Source organism: Perna viridis, chromosome 1 (assembly GCF_037379345.1).
Source record: "Perna viridis isolate PV_CMFRI_1.1 ecotype Kerala chromosome 1, ASM3737934v1, whole genome shotgun sequence".
NCBI lineage: Eukaryota > Metazoa > Mollusca > Bivalvia > Mytilida > Mytilidae > Perna > Perna viridis.
The window spans coordinates 56,271,263-56,287,214 of record NC_142445.1 but is presented as its reverse complement, the minus strand read 5'-3'; the positions used below and the strand labels follow the sequence as shown (position 1 = coordinate 56,287,214).

At 31.6% G+C, this 15,952-nt stretch overlaps 1 protein-coding gene across 1 annotated transcript; it reads left to right on the top strand.

Annotated features, from left to right (window-relative positions):
- Positions 1-15: 15 nt before the first annotated feature.
- On the top strand, positions 16-11,217 carry LOC148629488 (adenosine 3'-phospho 5'-phosphosulfate transporter 2-like). Its single transcript, XM_088552116.1, has 10 exons — positions 16-48; positions 3,085-3,325; positions 3,805-3,926; positions 5,590-5,744; positions 6,066-6,173; positions 6,510-6,607; positions 6,825-6,917; positions 7,250-7,361; positions 8,347-8,416; positions 9,650-11,217. Exons 2-10 carry the CDS (start codon positions 3,089-3,091, stop codon positions 9,816-9,818), a joined length of 1,164 nt encoding a protein of 387 aa, XP_088408242.1. The 5' UTR covers positions 16-48; positions 3,085-3,088; the 3' UTR covers positions 9,819-11,217.
- Positions 11,218-15,952: the final 4,735 nt, after the last annotated feature.

Below are 15,952 nucleotides of genomic sequence, written 5' to 3'. Positions count from 1 at the left end.
AGTTCCGGTGAAGTTTTTCAACAAGCCGCTGAGCTGTCAGCAGTTGAGGTGTCTGTACGAGTATTGTCTCGTAGAAGATAAATGTTATTCTATTGTAAAAATTAGAAAAGTATGACTATGAATTCATGGGTGTTCTTCAAAAGATGTTTTCCTTAGAAAATGTTGTCAAAATTTTCTCTCAGTTGATGAGTTAAGCCATAACTTAGGCTAGTATAGTTTACATATGTAATTGTAAATATATCTGATCTTATTGAACCCTCCTCTTGTGGGGTTGTTATCCAGTATTTAACCATTCTATTTTGATTTGTTAAACTTATTTATACATGTACATTTTATTTTAATAAGATTTAAGGCTTTGCCTTTGACTCGTAGTATGACTATGAGGGACGGAGCTATGTGCTCTTGCTATTCAATATTCCAGCTAGGATTTCAAAAGGGCAGGGTGCAGGTCCTGGAAAAGAGCACTTTGGCATGCTGTTGAATTTTCAAAAAGGGCATGTTAAGTGAAATACTAAAGTGTGTACATGTAAGGTTTACAGTCATACATTTTTAGACTTTACTATTTTCACTGAGTTAGTATAGGGGTTAGTTTATAAAATAAATAATCTGACGAAGCTTCATGACACTTCTTGGTACAACTAAGTCTAATATCTTAAATATTATTTAATGTGATCTGCTTCATCTTCTTTCTATAACCACATCTCACCACTTTGACCTGAGAAAACACCTCTCTACCTCTGTTTAGATAAGAGGCAACACAGCAGCCATTAAATGTACAACAGTATTTTTTCTTGACTTTCATTAGACCCTTTATTTTTGAATAGTCAGTTTAAGTTTTTTTTTTTTTTGTAGCAAACTAGGATCAATTGATGGGAATTGAATAGTAAGATTGTAGCATAGAAATTCAGTTCATGCAAGATATGATTGTCAGTTAAGCCTAACAATTCTTCCAAGCCTCTATAATTCTCACAGTTGAAATCCCTAAATTAAGACCTGTTCAGTTGAAAGGATTTGTCAGATCAGCTGGGCAGTAGACATTTATCATGAACAAATGATTGTTTGTCCATAAAATGGTAGTAGGTCCAATGAGACATCATTGTACATCATCCCTGATCAGCTGTTTGCTATTTGGTGATTACTTACCTACATGTATGATAAAAGTTTCTATAAGAAACTACTGATGTTTTGTCCCTATCAATATTGTTAATTTTTTGCATCCTGCACCTTTTTAGCTCACCTGGCCAAAGGCCATGTGAGCTATTGCCATCACTTGGCATTCCTCGTCGTCATCATTGTCTGTCTTCATTAACAATTTTTAAAAACTCTTCTTCTCTGACACTACTTGACAAACTGGAACCAAACTTTGTATGAATTTTCTTGGGGTATCCTGCATAGAACTGATGTGAGGATTTTTATTCGTCAAAAAACATAGCCACTGTTACTAAAAATAGAACAAAGGGGTCAGACAGAAGTTTATGGCATAGATCTCTAAAACTGTAAGGTTAAGGCAAATTTTAAAATTGGTAAAAGTTTTCAGCATGATGAGATTTATATGTGGTGAAATTATGTTAATCTGCTTAGCCATGTTGGAGTTATTGCCTTTTTGACATTTTTTTGCTATTTTAAATGTTATTTCTTCCAAAAATCTCCTCTGCCACTACTTAACCAACTGGAACCAAACTTGGTATGAATGTTTCTTGGGGTATCCTGCATAGAGCTGATGTGCAACATGATTCGTCAAAAAACATGGCTGTCATTACAAAAAATAGAACATAGAGGTCAGACAGTAGTTTTTTGCATATATCTCCAAAAACTTTAGCTTTAGCCAAATCTTTTATTGCTGAAACGATCCTTATTATAAGGCATACAAAAGTCTGCAGGGATCTAAGTTGTCAGACAACTCTTTGTAAGAATTATTGCCCTTGAAAGGTGAAAATGATGTTTTTTTTTGTTTTTTGTTTTTTTTTTTACAGTTTTTAGCCAATATCTTGTTAACTTTGATAGATAGAATGAAACTTTCAGTTGCTGAAATGATCCTTATGATACAAGCTACAAAAGTTTGCAAGAATCAAACTTCGTGGATGATTCTTTGTTAGAGTTATTGCCCTTGAATGGCAAAAAATTATGTTTTAGCTGTTTTCAGCCAATATTTTGAAAACTATGATAGATAGAATTAACTTTCAATTGATGAAATGATCCTTATGATAAGTCCTACCAAAGTTTTCTTGAGTCAAAGTTGTTGGACAGTTCCTTGTTAGAGTTATTGGTCTTGAAAGACAAAAAATGAAATGATGAGCAATTCAGGCTCCTGGAGTTCCTTGTTTTTAAATCTCTCCACATTATACACTTTTACACGTGCATTCTTTTTAAAAATCCAAATTTCTCAAATCAATCTTTACACAAATATGATCCTTGTAATACATCAGTGTTAATTGTAAGAGGCAGGTAAAAGAAACCTCCAATATATGCTTGCAAAACCTGTGATAATGGTTGATGTTACAATTACAATGTACATGTAGATTGTGGTAAAGACATAATGTCTATATACATTGAAAGATTATTCTTTTGTTGCATTTAGACACTTAGAATGTGTTTTCTGTGATGTACATGACTGCAACAGATACAATTTTTATGAGGGCATGGGATTAAAGTAAAAAAATAAACAGACATAGCCTTGAAAACTCAACCACCAATTTTACAAATTATTTTAAAATAATGATTGAATCTACTTTGGCTCTAAAAAAGTTCAGAATATAGATAATTTTTGTATAACTTTTTATGTCCTAACATTACAAAATGACTGGGGTTTATATTTTCATCATTGTCCTTCCTTCTTTTAATTCAAAACAAAGTTTATTTGCTATTTCTGTTCTCATGAATCAAATTCCAATACTGTAGAATTTAAACCAATCCTGCTGTTTAGCATTCTGCAGTTGCAATAAATGTATTTGTGTTGCATTTACACATCTAGTTTTTTATCATAGCCTACTAGTGTAATTAAAGCACAAAAACATAAGTCATTGTATTCTGTTACACATTGTAACTGCATTTGTTTGTAATAATTTAGTACCATTTGTAACTTAGATCAATGTCATCAAGGATACATGCACCTCCTGTTGGACTGAGACAGAAAGTCAATTCAGCCATGTCTGCTACAAATAGTACTTCAACAGTGATTAATGTTCCTGGATCTGAACAACCTGCAAGAAAAGCAGTAGATATAAAGATTGCTTGTTTCGATATATCAGGATTTTCCCCAACTGTGCAGTTTCTCCTTCTAACTGCAGCTGTATTTTTCTTCTACTTAATCTACGGTTACATGCAGGTAAATTTGAATATATGGGACAAATACTTGAAATAAGAAGAAAAGGCTACCGGTATTGCAAGTATTTGTCATAAACATGAAAATCAGTGTAATACAAAAGTGCTGAAATAATGCATGAAGTGTGGTAGGTTATTGAAATAACTCTCTAAACCTACATAATATCTGTCAAATAAATAAATAATTTTACAAGAGCTTTTCTTTATAATGCCTTTTTGAAGGCTACACAGTACCCTCTTACTGAAATTTTAACACATAGTTTTACTACTGAAGTCAATGCATCACATGATTTTCTCTTCATATCACTGATACACTATTACAAAATAGAATTGTCAGATTTAAATCACAAAACAATTTGGTTATCATTATTTATTTCTTTTTAACTAGTAAAAGTTCTTATAAAAAGGTTGTAACTTTTTGTTTAGAAGCACCATTTTTATAATCCAAATTGAAATTCAATACAAATGTTATTATATCTTCAGGAACTGATATTTAAGTTGGATGGATTTAAACCCTATGGTTGGTACCTAACCCTGGTGCAGTTTGCCTTGTATACACTATTTGGTCTCACAGAACTACAATTTAAAGCAGACAAAACAAGAAGGTACAATTTGATGAACGTGTTTTTTACCTGTGTCACCTATGGTGAAAGCAGGTCTTGTAACTGCTCATTCCAAATTAAGAAATTCTCATTACCCCACCTCTGAAAAAATCAGCCAATCCCCACGCTGCATAAGCATCACATGAAGGCAGTGTATTTATTTTACCTGGTGCCTTATTTAGTGATTACCCATCAATGCTTGAGTTATTGTCCTTACCATTTCTAGTCAGAACAAAATGGCGATCAAACGAAATGTGTCAAAGAGTTGATTATTTCAATCATTTATATATAGGTCATCAATAGTGTAAATTTTTTACATAGTCATTTAGTGACTGGGTATGTAATTTACCCTGGTCAGTAGATTTTATACCTGACTCGGTTACACCTCACCCGGTATAAAATCTACTGACCAGGGTAAATTCTGTTCCTGGTAACTAAATGACTATGTGACTATGTAACTAATAATACTCTCTCATAAAATTCTCTTACATGTATATCAAAAGTGCTAGTACTACTAAGTGTCTAGTTCATGTACCAGCAAGTTCAGCATTTCATGAATTGAATGATAATAATTAAACCATCAGCATATTTTTCATATCTTTTGCAAAGTTAAAGAAAAGTGTACATGCATTCAAAAAACATAACTTATTTTGAATACTTCAGGATTTTTTATCTGAAAAAAATGCAAACAAAAGCCTTTATTATAATACAATGTTTTCCCTTGATAAAGTAATCTGATACATGATGAGTCAGACTACAAAGTAAGGATACTTTAAACAATAAATAATAAATAATTAATGTTACAAAGGGAGATAATTTGCAAAAAAAATGTTTTTTAACATAACCATAATCACAAGATGATTGATTTTAAGAAAATATTGTTACACGAAATATTATTTATTAATTGGAAAAGAGAATTCTTATTGTGATCATTAGTTATGTCACTTTTTACAGCACCACTTTAAACTTCTTTTTTATATCATCTAAAGTAGAACAAATTGCATTTGCTTCTTTATTTCCTGATGCCTTTTCATCTTACATTGTGATTACCTTCTGATTATCTATTTATTTCTTGACACCTTTTCATCTTATGTTGTGATTACCTTCTAAATATCTCTTTATTTCAGGATACCTCTGTCATCTTAAATTTTTATTACCTTCTAAATATCTCTTTACTTCAGGATACCTCTGTCATCTTACATTGTGATTACCTTCTAAATATCTCTTAATTTCAGAATACCTCTGTCATCTTACATTGTGATTACTTTCTAAATATATTTTTATTTCTTGACACCTTTCATCTTACATTGTGATTGCCTTCAAAATATCTCTTTATTTCAGAATACCTCTGTCATCTTACATTGTGATTACCTTCTAAATATCTCTTTATTTCTTGACACCTTTCATCTTACATTGTGGTTGCCTTCAAAATATCTCTTACTTCAGGATACATCTGTCATCTTACATTGTGATTGCCTTCTAAATATCTCTTTATTTCTTGACACCTTTTATCTTACATTGTGATTGCCTTCAAAATATCTCTTTACTTCAGGATACATCTGTCATCTTACATTGTGATTATTGGTACCTCCTAAATATCTCTGTATTTCAGGATACATTTGTCATCTTACGTTGTGATTACCTTCTAAATATCTCTTTATTTCAGGATACCTCTGTCATCTTACATTGTGATTGCTTTTTTGACAGTATCAACTATGGGTTTATCTAATACCTCTGTAGGTTACTTGAATTATCCTACACAAGTTATATTCAAGTGTTGTAAACTTATACCAGTGATGCTTGGAGGCATTTTCATTCAGGGTAAGTAATCTCCCTTTGCATTTTATTTTTTAAAGCCCATTGTACTACCACAGCCAATATAGTGCTGTACTATCTGAAATAAAGTTTAGTTATAATGTACAGTTTTGATTAGGGCCCTTGATGTTATAAATCATATCTAGTCTTTGATAATAGGACTTTGAGATTTGGCATATGGACTACCATCAGATCATCTTAACAAATAACATTGGAGCCAACAGAGATGGATTCCATCTAATGATATCAAGTTTTTCTTATGATAAATACATATTAACCAATAATAATAGCAGGTAATTGTTATGAATTTTATTTTTATTTTTGCAGGTAAAAGGTACACATGTATAGAAGTAACAGCTATGTTATGTATGTGTGTAGGATTAATTTTATTTACCCTAGCTGACAGCAGTGTTTCTCCTAGCTTCGATACTTATGGTATGTACCATGGGTTACTAGTGCTATTGTACAAGTCAATAGTAAAGTGCATATTAAGTAGGTATTATATTTATTGTTTAAAGTTAATGTAACATACCAAAATTATTCACACCATTGTTTTAATGGTCCCTTTTTATACCCCAAATTGAACGAGTGGGATATCATATACCTATCATGAAAACAAATGCAACTTTATGTTTTCCTTTTAATTAGGTTAAATATCTCATCTTAGAAAAACTGTATCCTTTGATCTGACAATCAACAGTCAGATGCAATGTGTATAAAACCATGAGAGCAATAAAATTGAAGATTTTCATCTATTGTTTGATATTACAGGTGTTATTTTAATCTCTTTGGCATTACTAGCTGATGGGGCTATTGGTAATGTTCAGGAGAAAGCTCTCAAACAGTACCAAGCATCCAACTCAGAAATGGTATGTTACCCATACAAAATGTAATACTCACACAATTTAAATTTTGATAAAGTTTAAGTCATTATTGAATTATTATGGTATTTGACATATATGTAGATTACATTTTTAAATTAACATTTGTGTTATTTTACTTGAAATGATGTCACATTATACTTGAGGATTAAAGCATTGATTACTAGTAATTTGAATTATATACCGATATATGTTTTTATTTCAGGTTTTGTATTCCTATTCTATTGGATTTTTATACATATTAGTTGGTTTAGTTTTCTCTGGGACACTCTTACCTGCATTTGAGTTTTGTAAAGATGTAAGTAATTTAGAAAAAAATAGACATTTGACATATATTGGGGTTTTTTGTATAATTTCTATTTAGTTTGATAATTGCAATGGCTTATCTTGTATAAAATAGAATAAACCAGTTCCAAAACAATTTACCATTCTTCTAAAATGATAAACTGCTACATTGTGCCGCTGTTCATTATCATACTTGCCAGTACTTAGCTATTCTTAATGATTTATACAATAGAGAATTGTTTGACACATTTTCTTAGCATATTTTAAGTCCTTTCAAAAATTTTGCTATTCTTTTGTCACTAATATTATGACACTGCATTACCAGTATTATTGTTTTCTTTGCAGTATCCATTGAAAACCTATGGTTATGCTGTGATATTTTCAACATCAGGATACTTAGGTGTCAATGTTGTTCTAACTCTAGTCAAATCTCTAGGGGCATTAATAGCTGTCACAGGTACTGTTTTTAGCTCACCTGGCCAAAGGCCATGTGAGCTATTGCCATCACTTGGCATCTGTCGTCGTCATTGTCCGTTGTTGTCCTCGTCCGTCGTTAACAATTATACAAGACTCTTCTCCTCTGAAACTAGACCAATTGAAACCAAACATGGTATGAATGTTTCATGGGGTATCCTGCATAGAACTGATATGGGGATATTTGATTTGTTGAAAAACATGGCTGCCATTACTAAAAATAGAACATAGGGGTCAGACAGTATTACGCATATATCTTCAAAACCATTAGGTTTAGCAAAATTCTTCAATAGCGGAAATGATCCATATTATTAGGACTACAAAAGTCTTCAGGGATAAAAGTTGTCAGATGACTTCTTGTGAGAGTTATTGTCTTTGAAAGGGGAAAAATGACTCCTTTTTTTAACAGTTTTCAGTCAATTTCTTGAAAACTATGATAGAGTAAAAGAAACTCATTTGTTGAGAAGATCTTATGATAAGTCCTTCCAAAGACTTTTTGAGTCAAAATTGTTGGACAACTTTGCATTTATTGCCTTTGAAATGCAAAATTCAACCAGGTGAGCAATTCAGGCTTGTTTATCACTAATGCAGAAAATATTCAGTAAATTTTCTTATGTACCGTAAGTGAGTGTTATTTGTCATTGACAGACAATAAAGAAGAGGACCAGTAGTTTTCACAGTGATAATAAGATGTCATCGACACTGTATACAATTACTGAACTTAAAAAAAACATTATGAACTATCAACTTGCATTAAAAAGGATGGAATGTACAATAAAAATGTGAAATAGTCTGTGACAAAAATTTTAAATCAAAGTATTTCTTCCTGGTAAAATATTCATACATCTATCAAATTGATGCAACAAATACAGTGTACTTTCATACTCTTGAATATTGATATTTTTTCTTTGGTTGCCTCACATTTTTTAATGCAGCATGTTTGATATGTGTATGTTGCTTTATTTCAGTGACTACCTGTAGGAAAGCTATCACTATTATACTGTCCTTCATTTTCTTTGCAAAGCCATTCACATTTCAGTAAGTTTTTTATTATTATATATATATAGAATTAGATAACTGATTTTAATCAAGACATATATATAATATACCCTGCAAGCATTGCATTGAGCTGAGTAGAAGAAAATCTAATAAGGAAAGGTACGGAATTACTGTAAAATCAGAAAAATTTGGGTGCATAAATTTTTTGTGATTGGACTGTTGGATGGAAAAAAATATAATTAGGTATTGTCAGTATTTGCAGTTCATATTTACCAAGCAAAATCAAAGTATAAAGTCAAAAAGTAATGTTAATTAACCATTGCTTTGGAGGCAATACACATCTACAGTCAATTATTACCTTAACCTTCCATGGGGATCTAACTACAAGTAAAAAGTCTTGTACTGGTAATTAAAGTTAATGTGGTTAATGGGGATTTTAAAAGTAAAGAAAACAATGTCACGTAATTTAGAATGGTTGTATACTTTTATGTGTGGTGAAAAAAAAAAAAGACAAATATAACTACATAATGTACAAACAAAACACTTGTAAAAACAAAGTGTTTTTTATTAAAACTTCTTTAATTTAACAACAATAGTTTTTAAAAAACTGACTTTAAAATTATTTTAATTATTGTGATCACAAAATTGTAACACCTGTTGTCCAATGGAGATAAATCAAGGGCAGGGGGTAGACATTCAAAATTTGAGTTTTTATATATGTGAGCCATCCCATGTCTTTCATGAATAAAACAATGGAGAAAATTTCTGAATTTACAGTATTGATATTAAGGATTAAAGGTTTCATCAATAAAACATATGCATGTACATGTATAAAACAGTTTTAAGCATAATTGTGGTGTATAAATGTGTACTTTTACTAGTCCATTTGTCCCAGACTTCCTGCTTGAAGGAATGTTGACACAGTACATTTCCAATATTTCATTTGAAATATATGTCATATGTATACACATTTTACTTGATGCATAATATTTCAATATTTCATATTTAGCTTTATCATGGTGAGTTACCTTGTGAGACACTTTGGTTTTACAGAACTCAACTCAGTATATGTGTATGTTAATGTAAGCTCCTGCACAATATTTGTAAATAGGTGATGTATACTGTCCAATTTCTTAACTATTGAACTCCACATCCCAAAAGACAAAAGTAGTTAACAAAAATTTGGTTGAACAAAATTATGTACAACCTCTATGGTAGAGATAACTTACATCCATGAATCAGAAACACTCATGTTCTATTTTTTATTTTCAGATATCTATGGTCAGCTCTTATAGTGGTGCTAGGAATATATCTTAATATCTACAGTAAAAACAAAGAATCATGGGACAGATATTTATCAGCAAAATTTGTACAAATCCAATCTCTTATTGGACTAAGGTCAACACATAAAAAGTATTCTAGTTTTACAACAAATGTATGATCTCTATTACTAAAGAGTTTATAAACAATTGTGATAATTATGTTACTGTTTTGACTAGTGTCTTGTTGGACTTCATCCAGCATTTCTCTTTTATTATGTAAGTTTATGAAAATTCATTTTTTACTAAGCAATATTACAATAGATTGTATGTAAAATTTATTTTTAGCTCATCTGGCCAAAGGCCAAGTGAGTTATTGCCATCACTTGTCGTCCGTCGTCGTTAACAATTTTTCAAAACTCTTCTCCTCTGACACTATTTGACCAATTTGGAACTTAAGTTGGTATGAATATTCCTTGGGGTATCCTACATAGAATTGATGTGGGGATTTTTGATCCATTGAAAGACATGGACACCGTTACTAAAAATAGAACATAGGGGTCAGAAAGTAGTTTTTCACAAATATCTCCAAAACCGTCAGGTTTAGCCAAATTCTGCAGGGATAAAAGTGTTCAGCATGATGAGATCTATCTGTGGTTAAATTTTCATTGTAATATGTTAAGCCGTGTTGTAGTTATTGCCCTTTTCGACATGTTATTTCTTACAAAAATCTTCTTCTCTAACACCACTTGACCAATTAGAATTAAACTTGGTATGACTGTTTCTTGGGAATCCTGCATAGAACTGATGTGGGGATTTTTGATCCGTTAAAAAACATGGCCACCATTACTAAAAATAGAACATAGGGGTTAGACAGTAGTTTTTCGCATATATCTCCAAAACAATTAGGTTTAGCATAATTATTTCATTTGCTGAAATGACCCTTATTATAAGGCCTTCAAAAGTCTTCAGGTATCAAAATTGTCAGGCGACTCCTTGTGAGAGTTATTGCCCTTGAAAGATGAAAAATGCCTTTTTTTATAGTTTTTAGCCAATATCCTGAAAACTATGATAGATAGAAAGAAACTTTCAATCACTGAAATGATCTTTAATATAGTCCTACTAAAGTCTTTTTGAGTCAAAATAGTTGGACAACTCCTTAATAAATTTATTGCTCTTGAAAGACGAACTTTAACCAGGTGAGTGATTCAGGCTCCTAGGAGCCTGTAGTTTTATTGTTACTCTTGATTTCACAATAGTACTTCATTAGTATCACAGTATCACTGGCATGATGATTCAAATATACAATATCAATTTTGTAAATATATCATTGATCCAAATTAAGCTTTGTCCCTGTGCAATAATTTTCTAAATGGAGGAATATTTATGAAATATAAATGTTTGTGTGGGGTATAAAATATGTTGCATAATGAGTACCACAAGTATGGTTGGGAAGACTAGATATTATGGTAGTACAGTCAGTGGTACATTGTAGTTTTGCATGTTTTCTTTTACCATAGATAGGGATATGTTTGGTTTATATCAAGTTTCTTTAAATAAAAAAACAGTATTTCAAATAAATTTGAACTTTTTTTTAATGTGTCCTTACTATGCAAACAAAATTTTATTGTAATTTTTGCATGCATAATACAAAAAAACAGAGGACTATTATAAAGCAAAATGAGTTATTTCATAAATTTTGCTAAATTCAGATAATATTTGTATGCAGTAATATTGATAACATCCATGGATAACTGAATTAATTATTTCAGTTATGAAAACCTATTGTGTTACAACTACTTTTGACCGAATAGTTAGTTTGTGAAAGCTCACATTCTATTTTTAGCTCACCTGGCCGAAGCTGTTGCCATCACTTGGCGTCCGTCATCATCCGTTGTCATCAGTCGCGGTCTTCAATCATTTTTTAAAACTCTTCTCCTCTGACACTACTTGACCAATTAGAACCAAACTTGGTATGAATGTTTCTTGGGGTATCCTGCATAGAACTTTTGTGGGGGATTTTTATTCAGTCAAAAAACATGGCTGCCATTACTAAAAATAGAACATAGGGGTCAGACAGTAGTTTTTTGCATATATCTCCATAACTGTTAGGTTTAACCAAATTATTTGTATAGCTGAAATGACCCTCATTATAAGGCCTTCAAAAGTTTTCAGGGATCATAGTTGTCAGATGACTCCTTGTAAGAGTTATTGCCCTTGAAAGATGAAAAATGACAGTTTTTTTTAGTTTTCAGCCAATATCTATTGAAAGCTATAATAGATAGAAAGAAACTTTCTATCACTGAAATGATCCTTATGATAGTCCTACCAAAGTTTTCTTGAGTCAAAATTGTTGGACAACCCCTTGTTAAATTTATTGCCCTTGAAAGACAAACTTTAATCAGGTGAGTGATTCAGGCTCCTGGGAGCCTATTGTTACATTACCATTTGTAAACCTCTCATTTTCAAAAGAAATTTTTTTAAATACATATAACTATAATACGAGAGTTATTATATAAAGTCAAATATGACGACTAACAACATAAGAATTTATAACCATTCTAAATCTTTTTTGAAGGTTTCAACTTTTTTTGTAACCTGAAAAATATTACAATAAGTCCTTTCAGTGAGTAACTGAAATGTTCCCTGAATAATGGTGTGGAATATTGTTTGAAGTACTCATACTCCTTTCATTACCTTATTATATTTGGGTCAATTAAAGCTTGTGGTTTGATTGTATGTATAGTTTGGGTCTTTGTTTCATGGGTATTTTTCTCACATATTTATTTCACTGCAACTAGAAAAACAATTCATTGCTGTAAGAAAACATTGTGATGTGATGCTTCTTTATCTTACTAATAATAACCTCCTTGCCAATGATTCTTGATTGATATAGAAGCTGTACCATTCATCTTCTATGATTCCTGTGAGGGTTACATTCCTTTTTTCACTGAACTCTGCACATGTTTAGGCCTAATGAATATCTATAATTTTGTTTATCAAACCTAAGTCAAAATCTAAAGAAAATATACTGGTAATCATTACTTGGGGAGGGGTTACCACACTTTGCTTTACTCTCAACTTGCATTATGGAATTTCCATTTTACAAGTTAGTTAAGATTCTGGAGTTTTTTTCTCAGTGCAGCAAAAATCAAAACAATTTTCTTGTCAGTAATAGAAAACTCATAACAATTTATACAAGCAATGATTTCTGAATTTACATTTTGTTGGTGTATATAAAATGTGATGGTCTTGTTTGTGCATGTATAATGTTTACACGCTACAACTGTGCCAATGTGTTTTTGTTGATGCACATTTGTTTATTCTATAAGGGATTCTTGTTTTGTCGGTAAATCTTGTATTTTTATTTTATAATGGCATTGTTATTATATTACTTTTTTACATATCAAGACAAACCTGAAGGTCCCATTAATTTGTAGTCATGACAAAGATGACCCTTTTCACTGAAATTTATTCTCTCTCACCTTTTACCTCACAAAACACTTTGAAAATATCCAACAAGAAATTTTCTGTTTCTAAGTAGATACATCTGCAGTATAAAATAAATGCTTTTACTTTTATATATGGTTTGCCAGTTTAAATGGAAAATTATTCTATTTTGGGGGGGAATGTTGTAACTTCTTCTATTAACAATATTTTTAGTTCTTGAGAAGCTACATCTTGGCTTACACCATGTTCAAATATTTTGAATGCTGACAAGAATCTACTTCATTAGAAATTGCTTTTAACACAGTGCACACTCCCTTCAAATTTGAATTTTTTTCCTTTTTGGTCAGTTTTATAACTTATACTAATATTCACCCACCAGTATTTATTATACTGTGAAAGCACTATTGTTCGTTGGGTTGCAATTTTCGGGGATAGACCAAACTATGAATTTTGATTCTCAAATGAAAAGGAGAATCCTATTGATGTGTATATTGAAAACCTTAAAACCCTGAATTTAAGAATCCACAAACTTGTGTTCCTTCCCTAATCCACGAAAATTGGTATCCACGAATTAAAGTACTTTCACAGTAGTAACCAAAACATATTTTTTCAGAAAGGAAATACTGAATCTCTTCGTTATGTTTGTGGTTGCAGCTATTTATTAAAATTATTATAACTTTGATACTGTTTCATTATTATCTTGAATAACCTTGGAATTCAGCATTGTAAGTATATCACACATCAAACAAAAATCAACAGAATATAATTCTGTTATATAATGCAAATGTAGCACCATGCATTTTATCAGCATGTTGAACTTAATAAATCTCAGAAGTACAGGATAAACAAAAGGCTCCTAGGAGCCTGAATTGCTCACCTGGTTGAATTTTGCCTTTCGAAGGCAATTAATTTAACAAGAAGTCTTTGGTAGGACTTATCATAAGACCTTTTCAACAACTGAAAGTTTCTTTTAATCTATTATAGTTTTCAAGATATTGACTAAAAACTGTTGAAAAAAAAGTCATTTTTCCCCTTTCAAGGGCAATAACTCTTACAAGGAGTCATCTGACAACTTTTATCTCGGAAGCATTTTGTAGTCCTAATTATATGGATCATTTCAGCTATGAAAGAATTGTGCTAAATCTAATGGTTTTGGAGATATATGCGAAAAACTACCGTCTGACCCCTATGTTCTATTTTTAGTAATGGCAGCCATGTTTTTTAACGGATCAAAAATCCCCACAACAGTTCTATGCAGGATACACCAAAGAACATTTGTACCAAGTTTGGTTTCAATTGATCATATAATGTCAGAGTAGAAGATTTTTTAAAGAAATAATATTAAAAATAACAAAATCATTGAAAAGGGCAATATCTCCAACATGACTCAACAGTTTAAAACCAAAATTTGACCAGATATAGATCTCATCATTATGAACAGTTTTGTCCATGTCAGAATTTTAGATAAAACCTAACGATTTTGGAGATACATGCAAAAATCTGCTGTCTGACCCCTATGTTCTATTTTTAGTAATGGCGGCCATGTTTTTCAATGAATCAAAAATCCCCTCATCAGTTCTATGCAGGATACCCTGAGGAACATTCATACCTTCATAGTTTGGTTTCAATTGGTCAAGTAGTTTCAGAGGAGAAGATTTTTGAAAGAAATAACATTAAAAATGGCAAAAATCGTTGAAAAAGGGCAATATCTCCAACATGACTCAACAGTTTAAAACCAAAATTTGACCAGAGATAGATCTCATCATGCTGAACACTTCTAACTGTGTCAGAATTTAGCTAAACCTAACGGTTTAGGAGATATATGTGACTACTGTCTGACCCCTATGTTCTATTTTTAGTAATAGTGGCCATGTTTTTTGATGAATCTAAAATCCCCACACCCTTTCTATGCAGGATATCCCAAGGAACATTTATACTAAGTTTGGTTCTAATTAGTCAAGTAGTTTCAGAGGAGAAGAGTTTTGTACAATTGTTAATGGCGGATGACGACGACAGATGACAATGACGGATGACGACAAAGGACACCAAGTGATGGCAATAGCTCACCTGGCCTTTGGCCAATTGAGCTAAAAAGCAGATTTTTATGCCCAAACCTTTACAAATTAAGGACAATACGTTTTACTGCTGTCTGCAAGTGTATACACCTGTTCCATAAATATTCATCAGTTTTACCAAGTGTAAGCTTTACGCCTTACTTAAGCATCAACTTCCTGTTTGTCAGAAAAGGTTTTGATGCTTTTAAGGGTTTTACAATTTTTTGTTGCTAAATCTCAGCTATCTTTCATAGAAACTGTGAAATTTAAATTAAAAAAAAAATAGTTTGAAGCTTCAATTTGGATGATCACATTATGTGCGAGATTTTCAGCTTCATCCAATTCCTTTATAATGTTCCACTGAATGGCAAGGATGAAAGGGACATCTTTGTCACATGGCCACATTCTTTCCAGCTTTTCACTGACATATGGTTCTAAACTTACTTTACATCTCCCTAATCATTGCTACCAATACTTGCTTTAGCAACAAATTGCATTGTTGGAAAAAAATGAAATGGGATACATCCTTTAAAGTTATTTCACATAATGAAAAATAGGGCACCTTTTATAGGAACATTCAATCACCTGGGACAATAAACTATGCACAAGAAAAATCAAAACCATAACAAGAGGCTCCAAGGAGCCTGAATCGTTCACCTTGATCAATTTTGTCTTCCAAGGGCAATAAATTTAACAAGTAGTTGTCCAAAAATTTTGACTCCAGAAGACTTTAGTGGGACTTACCATAAGGATCATTTCAGCAATTGAAAGTTTCTTGTTATCTAATATAGTTTTCAATATATTGGCTGAAA